The sequence below is a fragment of the Brienomyrus brachyistius genome, unplaced genomic scaffold (assembly GCF_023856365.1).
Source record: "Brienomyrus brachyistius isolate T26 unplaced genomic scaffold, BBRACH_0.4 scaffold27, whole genome shotgun sequence".
NCBI lineage: Eukaryota > Metazoa > Chordata > Actinopteri > Osteoglossiformes > Mormyridae > Brienomyrus > Brienomyrus brachyistius.
In genome coordinates this window covers 841119-856051 of record NW_026042306.1, presented here as the reverse complement: position 1 = coordinate 856051, position 14933 = coordinate 841119, and the positions used below count along the sequence as shown (strand labels likewise).

General features: G+C 44.7%; 1 protein-coding gene across 2 annotated transcripts; it reads left to right on the top strand.

Annotated features, from left to right (window-relative positions):
• On the top strand, positions 1-13113 carry LOC125720871 (protein sel-1 homolog 1-like). 2 transcript variants are annotated; one of them, XM_048996767.1, is made up of 21 exons: positions 1-532; positions 911-945; positions 1216-1354; positions 3492-3659; positions 6207-6312; positions 6421-6583; positions 6745-6798; positions 6873-6932; positions 7018-7099; positions 7365-7519; positions 7597-7653; positions 7739-7807; positions 7999-8076; positions 8182-8244; positions 8334-8421; positions 9237-9385; positions 9476-9641; positions 9807-9881; positions 10225-10397; positions 10499-10627; positions 11423-13113. In XM_048996767.1, exons 1-21 carry the CDS (start codon positions 454-456, stop codon positions 11615-11617), a joined length of 2283 nt encoding a protein of 760 aa, XP_048852724.1. In that variant the 5' UTR covers positions 1-453; the 3' UTR covers positions 11618-13113. The 2 variants fall into 2 exon arrangements, with proteins under 2 accessions (XP_048852724.1, XP_048852723.1); XM_048996766.1 differs by having other exon boundaries at positions 9804-9881.
• Positions 13114-14933: the final 1820 nt, after the last annotated feature.

Here is a 14933-nt window from a genome sequence, read left to right as displayed (position 1 = left end):
GTCGAGTTGTGATTGGACAATTGAGAACGAGTCGGAAGTGGGGTCAGTCGCCTTCTTGTAAATTACCCGTAATCTTATTAAATGCAGCATTAATCTATTGCGAAGTGAGGAAAGTCCTGAAGAACTATTTCAAAAGTAACGACAAATTACTGTCGTTACTGAAAGAGATAGGACATGACAAAGGCGTTTCTTTTTTGTTCTGGGTGTTTCCGAAACGTCGTTAGCTGTTATTGTTCGTTAGCTGTGCTGCCGCCGTCGTTAATTAGCCCATTTCTGACATCTGGTATAAAAAATTCAAAACAGACTTTAAAGGTTAAACACGCCAAGCATTGATAACCCCGTTCGTAGTCCGACACTCCGGAGCCACAGGGTCGAAGTCGTCAGGGACTCTCCATGAATAGCTAGCCCGGCGGCTAAGCTAGCTACGGTCAGCTAGTCTCCTAGCCTGCTAACATGCCGCTTTTGAACGCCACCATGAATAAACGCATACTCCTCTTGTTATATGTGCTCGGTGCTGTCAGGACGGCGGCTGGTAAGTTTCTGCACGCAGCTTACTAGGCTTTAATTTGCCATGTCTAAGCAATCAGGAGTAACATTGTATGGGTTTGTGGAAAGCAGCTGTGGCCCGTATGTTGAATGATCAATTAAGTTGCCTTTCCTTTCATTAATGTGGCCAGTTGATGTCTTATTTTATACTGACTTGATCTGCTTAGGTTTAAATTTTGCAATGCATTCAAATACTTAGTATGTACTTAAATGAAATGGGCTCGCATCTATGATCCCTCGTGTTGTCTTTTAAGTGGATCATTGGATGCATGATCATTGATCTAAGTTATATTTTATTGTCAAAAGCCTTGCCTTTAAAATAACGTGGTGTTTTAAGTTTAATCAGTTCTTCTGTCCATTGCAGACGGGATAGAATCGAGTGACAGGTCCCAAGAAAAGGTAATAAATTAATTTTGTATATCTACTGGTTCTTTCAGTCGTGATTGCATGTAACGGGTTGTTTAAATGCCAACCTTTACTGCTGTGAATTACCTTCGACTCCCCCTAAACATAGCACTCTTACAGGCAACTAGAGGCTGCCATTAAGATGTTCTAAAGTGACTGCTGGATTATTGGACACGTGGATTCCCTAACCTAGATTAGATACAGGCAGCTGTCGCTGATTGCTTCAGGCTCTTTGTCTTTAATCCTCTGGCGCTGGTTCCACAGCCTTCTGACGGAGAACTTGAGGATAATCACCAGGTGGGACAGGAGACAGACTTCGGGCAAGGGACTGACAGGGAACCCCCTGCCGAGGAAGAGGACCTTCCCTCTCAGCCAGCCCCCAGACAGGAGAAGCCAAAGGAGGGTGAGCCACCTAGAAATGGAGCAGACTGGCCTTTTGGTTTGGAAGGCAGACCTACGAAACTCACTTCCTGCCATCATTGTTGACACGCTCCTGTCTTTTCTAAGGCTTTGGTGGTTTGCTCGGGTCTTTATCAGACGCCAGCTCTTAATGTCATTTGGTGCTGGTGAGGTCCTCCCTCATCTCTTTGCCACATTTGTTCATTAGTTTGTTGTGCACATGTTTGTGAACTATTGAGTAAAGCCATTAATTTGGGATTACATTAGAGATTTTTATATATATATATATGTGTATGTGTGTATGTGTATGTGTGTATGTGTATGTATATATATATATGTGTGTGTGTGTGTGTATATATATATGTGTATGTATGTATGTATGTATGTATGTATGTATGTATATATGTGTATGTGTGTGTGTGTGTATTTTTTTCTAGCAAAGAAACAGAGCTAAGTGTGTTGGGCCTTGTTTTTTTTATGGTGGAAAGGATTGGGTAGGGAAAATATCAAAATGTGTTGTATAACAATGGGGTCCATTGGGTAGTCCCATACTCCATGACTGGAAGTTTCTAATCCTGTGTGTGTGTGTACGCACATGCATATATATGTGGATCTGGCATGTTCTTGTTTGTGTAAGTTTCCTCCCTCTGTCCAAACTAGAGATGTGGCACCAATGTGATACCCACTACTGATAGGGTTGGGCGATATCACATCGAGATTATTGCACATGTGTGATATAATAACCAGGGCTTCAGATGACAAGCGAAACATTTGGCTGGATGCCAGCTTTTTTGGTACTATATGGACATTTGTTTACATCCACAATCAGATAAGCAGGTTAGTAGTGTGTCTAAAATATAAATTAGGCATTTTTATACCCAATAGTTACAGTATAAATTCTGTGTCCTTAAACCAAAGTATACCGAAACAATATTATGTGAGTATTATTATTAAGAAACCAGTCTGATTTTCCATGACAGTGGTCTCGCTGGAAAAATCGCAAAAGTTCTTATACAGTAAAGGGTCAGATGATGGCTAGTTGTTCAGTAATGCATGTGCATTGGAGCTGTCATGTCAGCTGTGTGGAAATAGTTATTGTACTTTATGCTGAAAGAAGGGGGAAAAAAAGCTAAATTGCAGAGTGCAATGTAAGGCCAGTGCTGATTTTTCTGATCGCAGTGAAATGTATACAAACCTGATGTCTTAATTTGTTTTCTTTCTAAAGTTTGGTTAATCGCTACTTAAATTTTTATCTGTGCTCCACTGCATATTTTGTATTAGCGATGTGTGTACTTTTTGACTAGAAATGGTTAGTTGGGTATACAGTGTTTTTTTTTTTTTTTTTATGATTCTTTATATATAGTTTATACATATATTAATATGTGACCTTCCAGCACAACTGTACACTTGGGTTAAAAATTAGAAAATAGAATTATGGTATCAAATGAGAGAGCACAAAAAATATCTAAAAATACGGCCATGTGACTTCCGTACAGTTTTGTGCTGGAGGGTCACATATATAAAGTACAAATACATATTTTTAAAACTAGCAAATACAGATCAATACACTCTGTTACTATTCTTACTCTCCTCGTATTCAGAGGGGTATGCACATGATGTCACGGAAGACAGAAGTCACTGTGCTCATACCACTGAGTAGCAAATAAACTGGCAGCATTAGTGTTAGCTTGAAGGCTGCAAAAGACATGTCTAAAATCGGGAAGAGCTGTCATGCTACTGATTGTACAGATAGCACATATTTCATGTTAAATCTATCTTTAAAACCTGTCACAACCTAAATAAGTAAGTATCGGACATGGATCAGACAGGTGTGTCTGATACCTGATCCGTTGAACAGACCTGTATCACCACCGGATTGGTGCATCTCTAATAAATTACACCAACAACAGGCTCATACCTTGTTGGAATTTGTGCAAGAAAACGAGTTTATAGGCTATATCATGATACAAAATTCAAATTGATGGCAATGTGAATGTTCATGAACACAATTTTTATAGGGATATCACCCAGCCCTATGTACGTGTGTGGCTCAGTGACCACCGGTACATTGTGGCTGTGATGAATTTAGGTGCTTATTTCTAGAGTATACACTCACCTGCGTGCCACTGTCTCCTCATCAGTGCCCGTGGTGATTGGAGGCACCGCTGCTGGGGAGCCCTGCTTGTTCCCCTTCCTTTTCCTCGGGAAGGAGTACTTGGATTGCACCACCGAGGGCAGGGGAGATGGCCGGCTCTGGTGCGCCACCACCTATGACTACGACCGAGACAAGAGATGGGGCTTCTGTGAGAGTGAGTAAGCAGGAACACCTCTCCCCGCCCTGACTGGGATGATACGAGGATCCCTGTGCTGATGTAACTTGGATGTCCAACCATCTGTGTGGTAACAGCTACCCTTCCTCATCGAAGTCCGTTATCATGCATTAATTAGCACCATGATCTGCTGATTACCCACACCCATGTGCATGTTCCATAAGCACAGACCGGTGTGTGGGTGTGAGATGCTGTATGGCAGGAAGGGGGTGCTGTTCCTCCTACTTTGACACCTCCTAGAAAATAAGAACCTCCATGTCGTGATGATAATAAACATTGTATGATTGTTTTTAATGTCATTTAAAAAATGTTAAGGTATGTTAGGATGTTATGGTATGCTGTGCTGCTTATGAATACATTATGAAGGTAACCTGAATGTTCTGTGAATGCATTATAAAGGTTTTATGAGAGTGCATATAATGTGAAGCATTACCTATGATAAAGTTTAATTGGCATGTATGTTTATTCCTATAGTATTGAACCCTATATATATATATATATATATATATATATATATAATCAATCTGTGGCATCCACTGGGGGTCTTGGAACATATCCTCCGTGGATAAGTGGGGACTACTGTATAGTCTCCTGTTAAAGAATATTTCATTTAAATTTAAATGTGACTCTCAAGGTATATTGTACCATGTCTGTGATTAAAAACTGACATGTAATGTTCACAGGCAGAGATGCATACCTATCATTTTTGCATTTTATACCCTCTTGCTAACTGCTAAATCTTGTTAATATCTACGAAAATAGGCGATGTCTGCTGTAACGAGATAGTGATTCAGCATATTGAATTGATAGCAACTCTTGCATGCCCCTTGGTTTTCCAAATTACCAGCAAGTTTTAATGGGCATTGCAATGTTTGCACGTGTACATGACATTCAATAGCTGTCACTAGCTTACAGGCACTGCTGGTGAATGGGCATAGTACAATTTATTAAAAGATGTACAGAAATACATAATCTGAAAATAAAGTGGTGTGCATTGTTTAAACCACACTTTATATGTATATCTCAACACTTTTAATAGTTATTAGTCCATTTATTCTACCATTTGCACTTTGAGTGGTGTAATTTTTAAATGAGCATGTTTATCTTCCTGGTCACATACCCACACCGTGTGAGTGAAAGGAATGTTTAATGGGTTTTGAAGGTTGCATGTTAATCTTACTTCATAGTATACCCTTTAGTTTTGATAATGCTTGATACAGGACACGCAAGAGTCTTTTCTTTAAGCGAAACCTCAACAATTGGTGCTAATGGGGCTGCCACGGTCCATGCGAATCAGAACACACATTAATTGGTTAACTTGTCTAAGATATTATCTTCAAAGCCGCAACCCACGGGAAAGTGTAAATTCAAATATTAAAGAATCTGTTAAATCTGCCACTTCTATATGCTCGTAATGTTGGACAATGGGACATTGAATGTCTTTGTCCAAGTGTGTTGTTGTTCTGGTTTGATTGAATTTTCTTGGTAGGAGGATTTCCTCATAATTGAGTCTCCCATGTCTTGATTGTTGCTTTGTAAAGTTTAATTTATTATTTGCACATGAGTTACACCATATTTAATACAAACTTGAATGAGGAACAACAAATTTATTTTTGTATAGCGCATTATCACAACATTACATTGTCTCAAAGTGCTTTACAGCATCCCCACCCAAAGCCCCCAGTGAGTAAGCCATAAGTGACAGTGGCAAGGAAAATCTCCCAAGAAGGAAGAGACCTTGGGAGGGACTAGACTCAAAGGGGGAGCCCATCCTCCAGGGGCCGGCAGGGAGAGTTAAATAGGAGAGATGGTTAAGGGCCGAGTCATGCTGTCCAAATCATAAGATTTGAGAAATAACCGGGGAGCAGGGAGGTGATGACAAGCTGGTGCCGACTCTCCTTTTAGTCGCCATTTCACCAGAAGTAAGGCAGCGGGTCATACATGGAAGATGACATGGGCAGAACGACGAGCTGGATGCAGGGACGTCACTGGTAGTGGTGACGTCACATGTAGCAGGGTGTGCTGGACATCTTTATAGATTGACGTCTCCAGGCATCACCCCCTGGAGGAGGAGGAGGGGAAATAAAATATGCAATTAGTCAAAGAAGGGGAGCCTATAGGCAGTGCTAACAGCTAGATGAGTGCAATATGAACTGCAAAGTGCAAGCTCCAGCAGATATGGCTATGGCAGCATCAGTAGGAGGGAGAGGCAAGTGGGAATGCAGGCATGGGGAGTCCCTGAAATGTCAGCACTCCAATTCCACAAGGGATTGCGAAGCTAGACTGACAGCACTGACAGTTCAGTTTATCCAAAGCCAATGAACTGTGGGTATAGTCACTGTGGCTTGTGTATTGATTCTTGTAAAGAATATTTCTGTTTACAGTTTGGTCTTAAGTTTCACTTGAAATTTCACATCAGGATTTCTGCAGATACCCTGCAGTCCTCTCGTAGCACTGTACATGTTGAGGACCAGGGCCTTCTCTGAGCCAGTCGCGAGGTGCCTTAACCTTTCCTGTCATCCTCAGCGGAGGAGCAGACAGCGCAGAGAAGGCAAGCAGAGGAAGCTGATGAGATCTACCAGAGAGCTGTCCGCACACTCAATGGCACCAGTAAGAAAAGTCAGAAGAAGGAGTGAGTCTGCCTTGTCCACTGGCCCCGCCCCCCCATCTGCAGCTGGCTCATACAGTGAGCCTAACCAGGCTTTAGGTCTGCCCTCAGTGTCTATATGCCCCCCCCCAGGGCTTATGAGAAGCTGAAAAAGGCAGCAGACATGGGCCACACCAAGGCTGCGGAGAAGGTGGCCTATGCCATGCTGTTTGGAGATTACATGAGCCAGAACGTAAGCTGGGCGAAGGAGCTATTTGAGAAGCTGGCACTGGAGGGCTCACCCAAGGCACAGATGGTACGGGAAGGTTCTTAGCGGCAGGTCCTGTTTTTACAGTCCTGTTATTTTACACTGTTAACACTTTGTTACATTGTGCTACCTTAAATAAAACGTGGGATTCAGATCCAGCAGGACATGCCTCCAGATAGTCAGCTGACCGGACACTCTTTCTCCGTCAGGCCCTGGGCTTCCTGTATGCTGCCGGTTTAGGGGTGAACTCCAGTCAGGCCAAGGTGAACATCCTCTTCTGTGTTTTGCCCCTTCTGTAGTGTGATGGTAGGCTGACGGGCTACTGTTCTCTCCCCAGGCACTGGTTTACTACACCTTCGGGGCTTTAGGTGGAAACCTGGTGGCTCACATGATCCTGGTAAGTTGAGGCAGGCAGTGGAGCGGACCTTCTCCAAACTGGCCACCATCCCTGCTCCCTCTGATTCTTCTGGTTTTCCATGCAGGGCTACAGGTATTGGGGTGGTGTGGGCGTCCCCCAGAGCTGCGAGTCGGCCCTGACTCATTACCGGCTGGTGGCCAATCACGGTGAGCTGCTTCATCTCTTCATGGCCAAGCCTAGGAGGGGGCGTGCCAGCCATCCAGGGGGCTGAGTGGTTTGCACCACTTTATCACCACTCCTGCGAATTTGTTTGTTTGGGAATGCTGGGAATTCCATTTTCTGCACCTATTTATCCTGTCATTAGATGCATAAACCAACAGTAAGTGCATTGCAGTGTGTTAATCTATCAGAGGCTATATCCAGTGGGGGAGCTGCCTCTAATGGCCTTTGCTGCCTCTTCTCTCTCCTTAGTTGCCAGTGACATCTCTCTGATGGGGGGCAGTGCGGTGCAAAGGGTCCGCCTGCTGGATGAGGTGGAAAACCCTGGTTCCACCAGTGGCATGCTAGAGGAAGACCTTATCCAGTACTACCAGTTTCTAGCTGAGAAGGGAGACGTCCAGGCCCAGGTGGGAGGACTTGATTTCCTGCAGTCGGGGCTCAGTGGGTGGGTCCATCATGTTGATGCATTGTCCTATCCACGCAGGTTGGCCTGGGCCAGCTACATCTGCATGGGGGCCGGGGCGTGGAGCAGAACCATGAGGTAGAGCTGCTCCTGCCAATCAGATTGCACCGGTACTGCTATAATGAGTCACAACTAGCTGACTTGCTTGTCGTCTCTTTTTCAGAGGGCCTACAACTACTTCAATCAGGCAGCCAACGCTGGAAACACGCATGCCATGGCATTCCTGGGGAAGGTATGTGGAGTGGCGCAGCCCCACGCAGGAAGCCTCTGTTGCAGGGGTGGGAAATCTTATCCACAAAGGGCCAGTGGTAATCTAATTAGGGAGTTGCAGCAAAAACCCGCATATACAGAGGCCCTTTCTGGATAGTATTGCCCACCCCTGGTCCGATGCCTATATGACCTGTGTCTGATGTCGTTTTATAGATGTACTCTGAAGGTAGCGAGTTTGTGCCCCAGAACAATGAGACTGCCCTACGGTACTTCAAGAAGGCGGCCGACCTGGTATGTGTGCTGCCCCCCTTCCCATTGCCATCCTCTCTGCATCTGCCCCCCCCCCCCCACACACACACACACACACAAACACATGACTCTCTCTCCCTGACTCAGGGCAACCCTGTGGGCCAAAGTGGCCTAGGTATGGCCTATTTGTACGGCCGAGGCGTCCCTGTGGTGAGTGTCCTTCCCCTGCCAGTCTCAAACATGACTGTAGGCTATGTGTTCAGGTACGGAACAGTGACTGTGATTCGTGTGCTTGTCAGAACTACGAGCTGGCGCTGAAGTACTTCCAGAAGGCAGCGGAGCAGGGCCTGGTAGATGGGCAGTTGCAGCTAGGCACCATGTACTACAGTGAGTGATCAGCACCTCTGGTGGAGCCGCATCTCAACCAACAACAACAACAAACAAATTTATTTTTATATAGCGCATTATCACAACATTACATTGTCTCAAAGCACTTTACAGCATCCTCACCCAAAGCCCCCAGTGAGTAAGCCATAGGTGACAGTGGCAAGGAAAAACTCCCTAGAAGGAAGAAACCTTGGGAGGGACCAGACTCAAAGGGGGAGCCCATCCTCCAGGGGCCGGCAGGGATAGTCAAATAGAGAGATGGCTAAGTGCCAGAGATGGGCCAAGTCACATTGTCCCAATCATAAGATTTGGGAAATAACTGGAGAGCAAGGAAGATGACAAGCCGATGCCGAGTCTTCTTCCAATTGCCAGGCAACCAGAGGTAAGGCAGCGGGTCATACATGGAAGATCAGAACGGCGAGCTGGATGCAGGGACGTCACTGGTGGTGGCGACATCACATGTGGCCGGGTGTGCTGGATATCTTGATAGATTGAGGTCTCCAGGCATCACCCCCCAGGAGGAGTAGGGGAAATAAAATGTACAATTAGGCAAAGTAGAGGTGGCTATTGGCAGTGCTAAAAGCTAGGTGAGTGCAATATGAAGTGCAATGTGCAAGCTCCGGCAGATATGGCTGTGGCAGCATCAGTAGGAGGGAGAGGCAAGTGGGAATGCAGGCATGGGGAGTCCCTGAAATGTCAGCACTCCAGTTCCACAAGAGATTGCGAAACTATCATTGCGAACCACCGTCTGTCTATCATAGGAGCGATCTGCCGGTGTGTGCAGGTTTGGACTAGACGTTTGTCTCCTCTCCCAGATGGCATTGGTGTCAAGCGAGACTACAAGCAGGCCCTGAAGTACTTCAACCTGGCCTCTCAGGCAGGCCACATCTTGGCCTTCTACAGTCTGGCTCAGATGCATGCCACAGGCACCGGGGTCATGCGCTCCTGTCACACGGCTGTGGAGGTGAGTGGCTTGGGGTGAGTGGTTTGCTGTATTCATTCTGCCCAAGCCTTTCCTCAGCTCTGAGTCTGTCCCCATGTCTGTGTCTTGCAGCTCTTCAAAAACGTGTGTGAGCGCGGCCGGTGGTCAGAACGCCTCATGACGGCCTACAGCAGCTTCAAGGAGGGTGACTCCAACTCGGCCGTGGTGCAGTACCTGCTGCTGGCTGAGCAGGGCTATGAGGTGGCCCAGAGCAATGTTGCCTTCATCCTGGACCAGAGTGAGTGGCTCTAGGGCATCCACCAGAGAGTGTGCCCTGTATTTCTGTCTATTAAATCAATTTTTATCCTCCTCCCAGCTGCTTATTCAGGTTGGGGTCTTGGCAACTGTAAAATTACAGCTCCTCTAACTCTACCCCTTGTCTTTATTCCTGAACATCAAGCAGAAGAGTCCAAGATCTTCAGTGAGAATGAGACGTACCCCAGGGCACTGTTGCACTGGAACAGGGCAGCGGCTCAGGGTGAGACCCATCTGCCATCTCAGGAAATGAGTTTTCCTGTTATTGCAGCAGGCTGTACTATTGAATCCTCAGGTCTCGGCTCCTTGAGTCCCCCTCAGCTCCTCCTTCAGTCCCTCTCACTATTTGAGTTGCTGATCTTTTGTCTGGACTGGAATTTGACACCAACCACTGTTGATTATCACACCTGTCACTATAATCTGCTCTCTTAGCTCACTCAGGGTACTGGTTAGGTACAGAGAAACCTACATCTGTCTGTGTCAGCCTTACTTCTTACCCTGGTTAATTACTGACATGTTCTATGCTGTATTGTGGTTTCAGCTGTAAGTCTCTTTCTTCTTCTCAGGATATACTGTGGCCAGGATAAAGCTAGGGGATTACCACTTCTACGGGCATGGCACAGACGTGGACTATGAGACAGCTGTGATTCACTACAGGCTGGCCTCAGAGCAGCAGCACAGCGCCCAGGCCATGTTTAATCTGGGCTACATGCACGAGAAGGGCTTGGGCATCAAGCAGGTGATTCTCATATGTACAAAGCAGGGGCGCTGCTCAGCGGTGTGCCTGAGGCCATCCATGGTGCCATGGTCCTGATGCAGTGTCTGCCTCTGCTCTCCCAGGACATCCACCTGGCCAAGCGTTTCTACGACATGGCGGCGGAGGCCAGCCCAGATGCCCAGGTGCCTGTCTTCCTGGCCCTCTGCAAGCTGGGCCTCCTCTACTCCCTGCAGTATCTGCAGGACCTAAGTGTAAGGGCCACCTGCTCTCCCTGCTCTTCTCTCCTCGGAGGCACACATGAGGAAAGATCAATGCAGAGAACAAGGGCTATAATCTCTGAGAATATGCTGCTTTGCAACTGGATTTTGTAAACAATTGGAGGAATTACCCTTTTCATCATTTATAACATTTTTAGGAATTTTAAGGAATATTGTGATATTTATAAATAAAGGAATTGAGTATATCCAAAGTTTTCCTGAAAATTTAACCACTTAATATTTGGTTAGAGTGAGTAAAACGGCAGGATGAAAATCATTATGATTGGCAGAGAGCATATGCAGAAATCGTACAAAAGCAACAATAAATCCTACACTGATTAATCTTGAAAAGGAACAGCCACTGAAATGGCAAAATTGCTCAGTTTTGTTTCCTATGACAGAGTAAAATGTTATTTGTCTTACTGATCTCCGTTTGGTAAATCTTATTGTGCCCCCACCCCTGGTCAGGTAATTTTTTCAGCAAGATTTTAAAGAACTGCGTTGACATTCCGGTAACCTCTGTCTTTGCAATGAAATTGCATGTGCATATCATGGAATGTCTATATTAACATTGTACATTGTGCAGGTCTAGGTGATGGTGGTGGTGGTATAGTGGAGTTGTTGTTGTTTGTTTCCTAGGTCAGATCTCTAAAGCAGAGGTTAATGTGAGTAGTGATTAGGGGTGACAGCTGTGTGTTTATCAGGGTAAGGTTTTCACTGTGAAATGCTAGTAGTTCGAGAACAAAGCCACCAGTTTGTGTGTTTATGATACCACTGGGCCTCCTGCAGGTCAAAGAGGTCATGTCCCAGGTGGACCTGGACCAGCTGCTGGGACCTGAATGGGACCTCTACCTCATGACCGTCATTGCCCTGCTGCTGGGCACTGTCATCGCCTACCGTCAGAGGCAGCATCAGGCCATCCTGCGACCCGCTGCTGCTATCCCCCCTCAGCGAGCCCCTGCCGAGCCGCCTAATCTGCAGTGAGGGCTAGTACTGCTGGCTGTGCAGCCACGCGGGCACTAGTTACGGCATACATGCATGTCTGGGGGAATTGTGTGTGTGTGTGTGTGTGTGTGTGTGTGTGTGTGCGCGCGCACGTGCAGATGGATTCGTATGTGCAGGCCCTTGGTGGGGTTTTTCCTGCTGTCCTCTCAGAACTGGCCCAGAATGACAGATAAAACAGGCTTTATTCAGAGAAAAGCTAGTCATCCTTTTCTTTGATCTGCCCACTATCAGGGGTGTACACCTCTGGATGACTGACCTGCAATGTTTACTCTGCTCCGGGGGTTTGACAGCAATCTCCTCTTCGGATTCCTTTTCCATACTGAAGCTGACTCGCTGTGTACCTGCCTAGTCAAAAGTGGCAGCACTCAATCTCAGCGAAGAGCTTGGCCCATGATTTGGCAGGTTCTTGCCTTTTTATTTTGGACTGATGATTTGTGCATGGAACCAACCTTACAGCAGAAAATGTAACTTGGTGCCATCTGCGGGAGTGTGAGGACTGGTGCACTTCAGACATACAGGAGCTTAAATTGAAGAATGATCGTAGTAATGAGCCTAACCCAGGCATTTTTATTATTTTGGGTTATTATTTCTGTGTTTTTTTTGCTTTTTCCTGTTGAGATGTCTTTGGCATTGTATCTGTACAGCTGCCAGGGGGCAGCAGAGAACCAACCCATCTGTCATGTTTCTGGACTATCAGGAGAGGCTTGTACTGGTGGCCTTGTAGCAGTTATGTCATGCAGCATTAAGAAACCTGTGAAATGTCTCCTCACTGTTGGTTTTCAACCCTAGATTCAGCTTCGGGGTTTGAAAATAAACTTATGATTGAGCTTATCAGGTTTATTTCTCTACATACAATGTGTTGCATTCTAAGTACTGGCTGCCTTAAAGGATTTTAAGGATATTTTTGGGATCAGTCCCTATCATTTTAAGTAAAGCATTGACCATGTTAAATGCTGATTCAGTGTTAATCGCTTCCCGTGAAATGCGTCAGTTTTGTATTTTTCTTTTCCAGGTTGTCATGTCACCTTAAAATGGTATAGCCAGGATGACAATCCCATTTTCAACTACTGTCCACTGTGTATGTTCCTTCAGGCTTGAATTAATCCGTAGATACCTGGGGGTTACCGCATGCTCCTGGAACATACCTGAGCTTCTTGGTGACCAATCTCAGTCTCACTTATGAATATGTTTAATGCACATAATTCCCCTGCCCATTTAAAAGGCTGAATTGAGCTCCACTGTGGACTTTGAGATCCTCTAGTGCTGTGCTTCAGAGAGGAATGGAGGACAAAAAGTTGTAAATGTCTGTTGAAATAGCAATACTTTAACAGTGTATACATTTGTAAAGGAATAAATGCTGTTTATATAATGCTATAAATTAAGTGGGTTCAAGTACATTGATTGAAAGTATGTGTTATGTGATTTACCTTAACTAATCCTGAGATCTGTAAAATTAAAATGTTTTCACCTGTGTACATTTGTGCAGTTAGTTCTTTTGTTATATGATATTTCGGTAATTTAAATATAAATTCAATAAGTACATTTTTAGCGACTACATCTGCTGGTGCCTTCCAATGTACTTCATGGGCAAGGGAAGCTGTGTATCAGAAATAATGTTAAAAAAGGTTTTTGAATGTTTTGTTCTATGTCATCAGTGTGAAATTACAGTAAGTGTCAGATATACAGGCTGGCTTTCTCCCCCTTCCCATATTATTTATGAAATTTCCTCTTTCTCACATTTCTTCCTACCATTCCCTACATGCTAGGAAGTGGTATGAAACAGGGGTCCAACTTCACACCCTCACTACTCTTGACCTCACCAGCAGAATCTCCCAGAGGCAAACTGACTGGAGCGGCATGTCTTTCCCAAGACCATCAACTCATGGGCATTCTTGGCTCTGTGTTGAAAACGATAATCCTAATTTATATTCATCCTCTTTGTTACTGGCTTTGTAACCAACAATGCTAAGGCATGGAGCTTCGATCACATAGACATTCAGAGTTCCTAGGGTTGGTTTCCTTTTGGCTTCCTAACAAGTGCACATTTCCTCTTGGAGCAAATCAAGGTGCGTGTTGCTGGGTACTTACTATATGTAGTCTCAGGTGGACACATTTGTTATGAAAATGAAGACTGAATTAAAAAAAAAAACAAGAACTGATAACCTATCTGATAATCCCTTTTTGGGATAGGCTCCAGACCCCCATTGACATTCATTTGGCAGATGCTTTTATCCAAAGCAATGTATAAGTGAGGCAAATGGCACAGTACAATCAAATCAAGCTAGCTAGGTTGAGCTTTCAGTGAATGCCCAGGTACAAGTGTAAGCAGTATAGGAGAAAGAGCTGCACAACATCTTTCAACCAAGCCAGAACATAATAATACTATTCAATGACCAGAAGCAGAGGTAGATAGTTCAGGTCTAGAAAGTAAAAATCCAGATCAAGATTTTGTTTTAACAAACTAGTTAAGTATAATGAATCAGTCACAGAGTACTCAGCTGGTTGGTTCTTGGTCTGGATTTTTAATTTCTGGACCAACTATCCATCTCTAACCAGAAGTGCAGTAATTAGAACATGCACCTAAGCTGGAACTGCCCCCCCAACCCCCCCTGTTCCGGGGGAAATTTTATAGACTAGATTTTAAAATGCCTAAATAGTGTTGTTTTTGAAAAATTCCTATACTGTAGTAAAAATCAGATCAAATCTCCTACAGCAATTATTCTACTCTTGGCAAATACCTAATCAATTTTCTTGCACAGGCACACTACCTTCGCCAGACAAAAAATCTGAGCCACACACACACACCATCTGGCACAATCCCCTAATGATACTCACCCATGCCCAGACCAAAAGCGCACATGGAAAAATTAAGTATGAATTGATACTGAGGTACTTACACTAGGCCCAGCACACACCCACTAGGCAGATATCACGAAAGTACATGTAAAATAGGTGCATAGAAAGATTTATGACTGCTTTAATGTAATGTACAGCTTTGTGACAGAGGGGGCAGAAAAACAGGGGGGTGTTTTTCGTACATGGATTACTCGTTTAGCCGGATGTAATTGATGATTTGGTATGATCCTGGATCTGTCGGTTTTTCTAAACTTGCTGGATGTGTTGCCATAGCAGCAGATCCAAATCCTGAAACCTGCTTGGTGCAGGTTTGTTCTATGTAAACAATGATTAGCTCACACACTTAATCAGTGTCTGTGCATGGAAATCCGTTCAATCATAGCCTCGCCATTCATGGATGAGTGACCAATTGCAATCGATGCACAAATAATATTAAGGA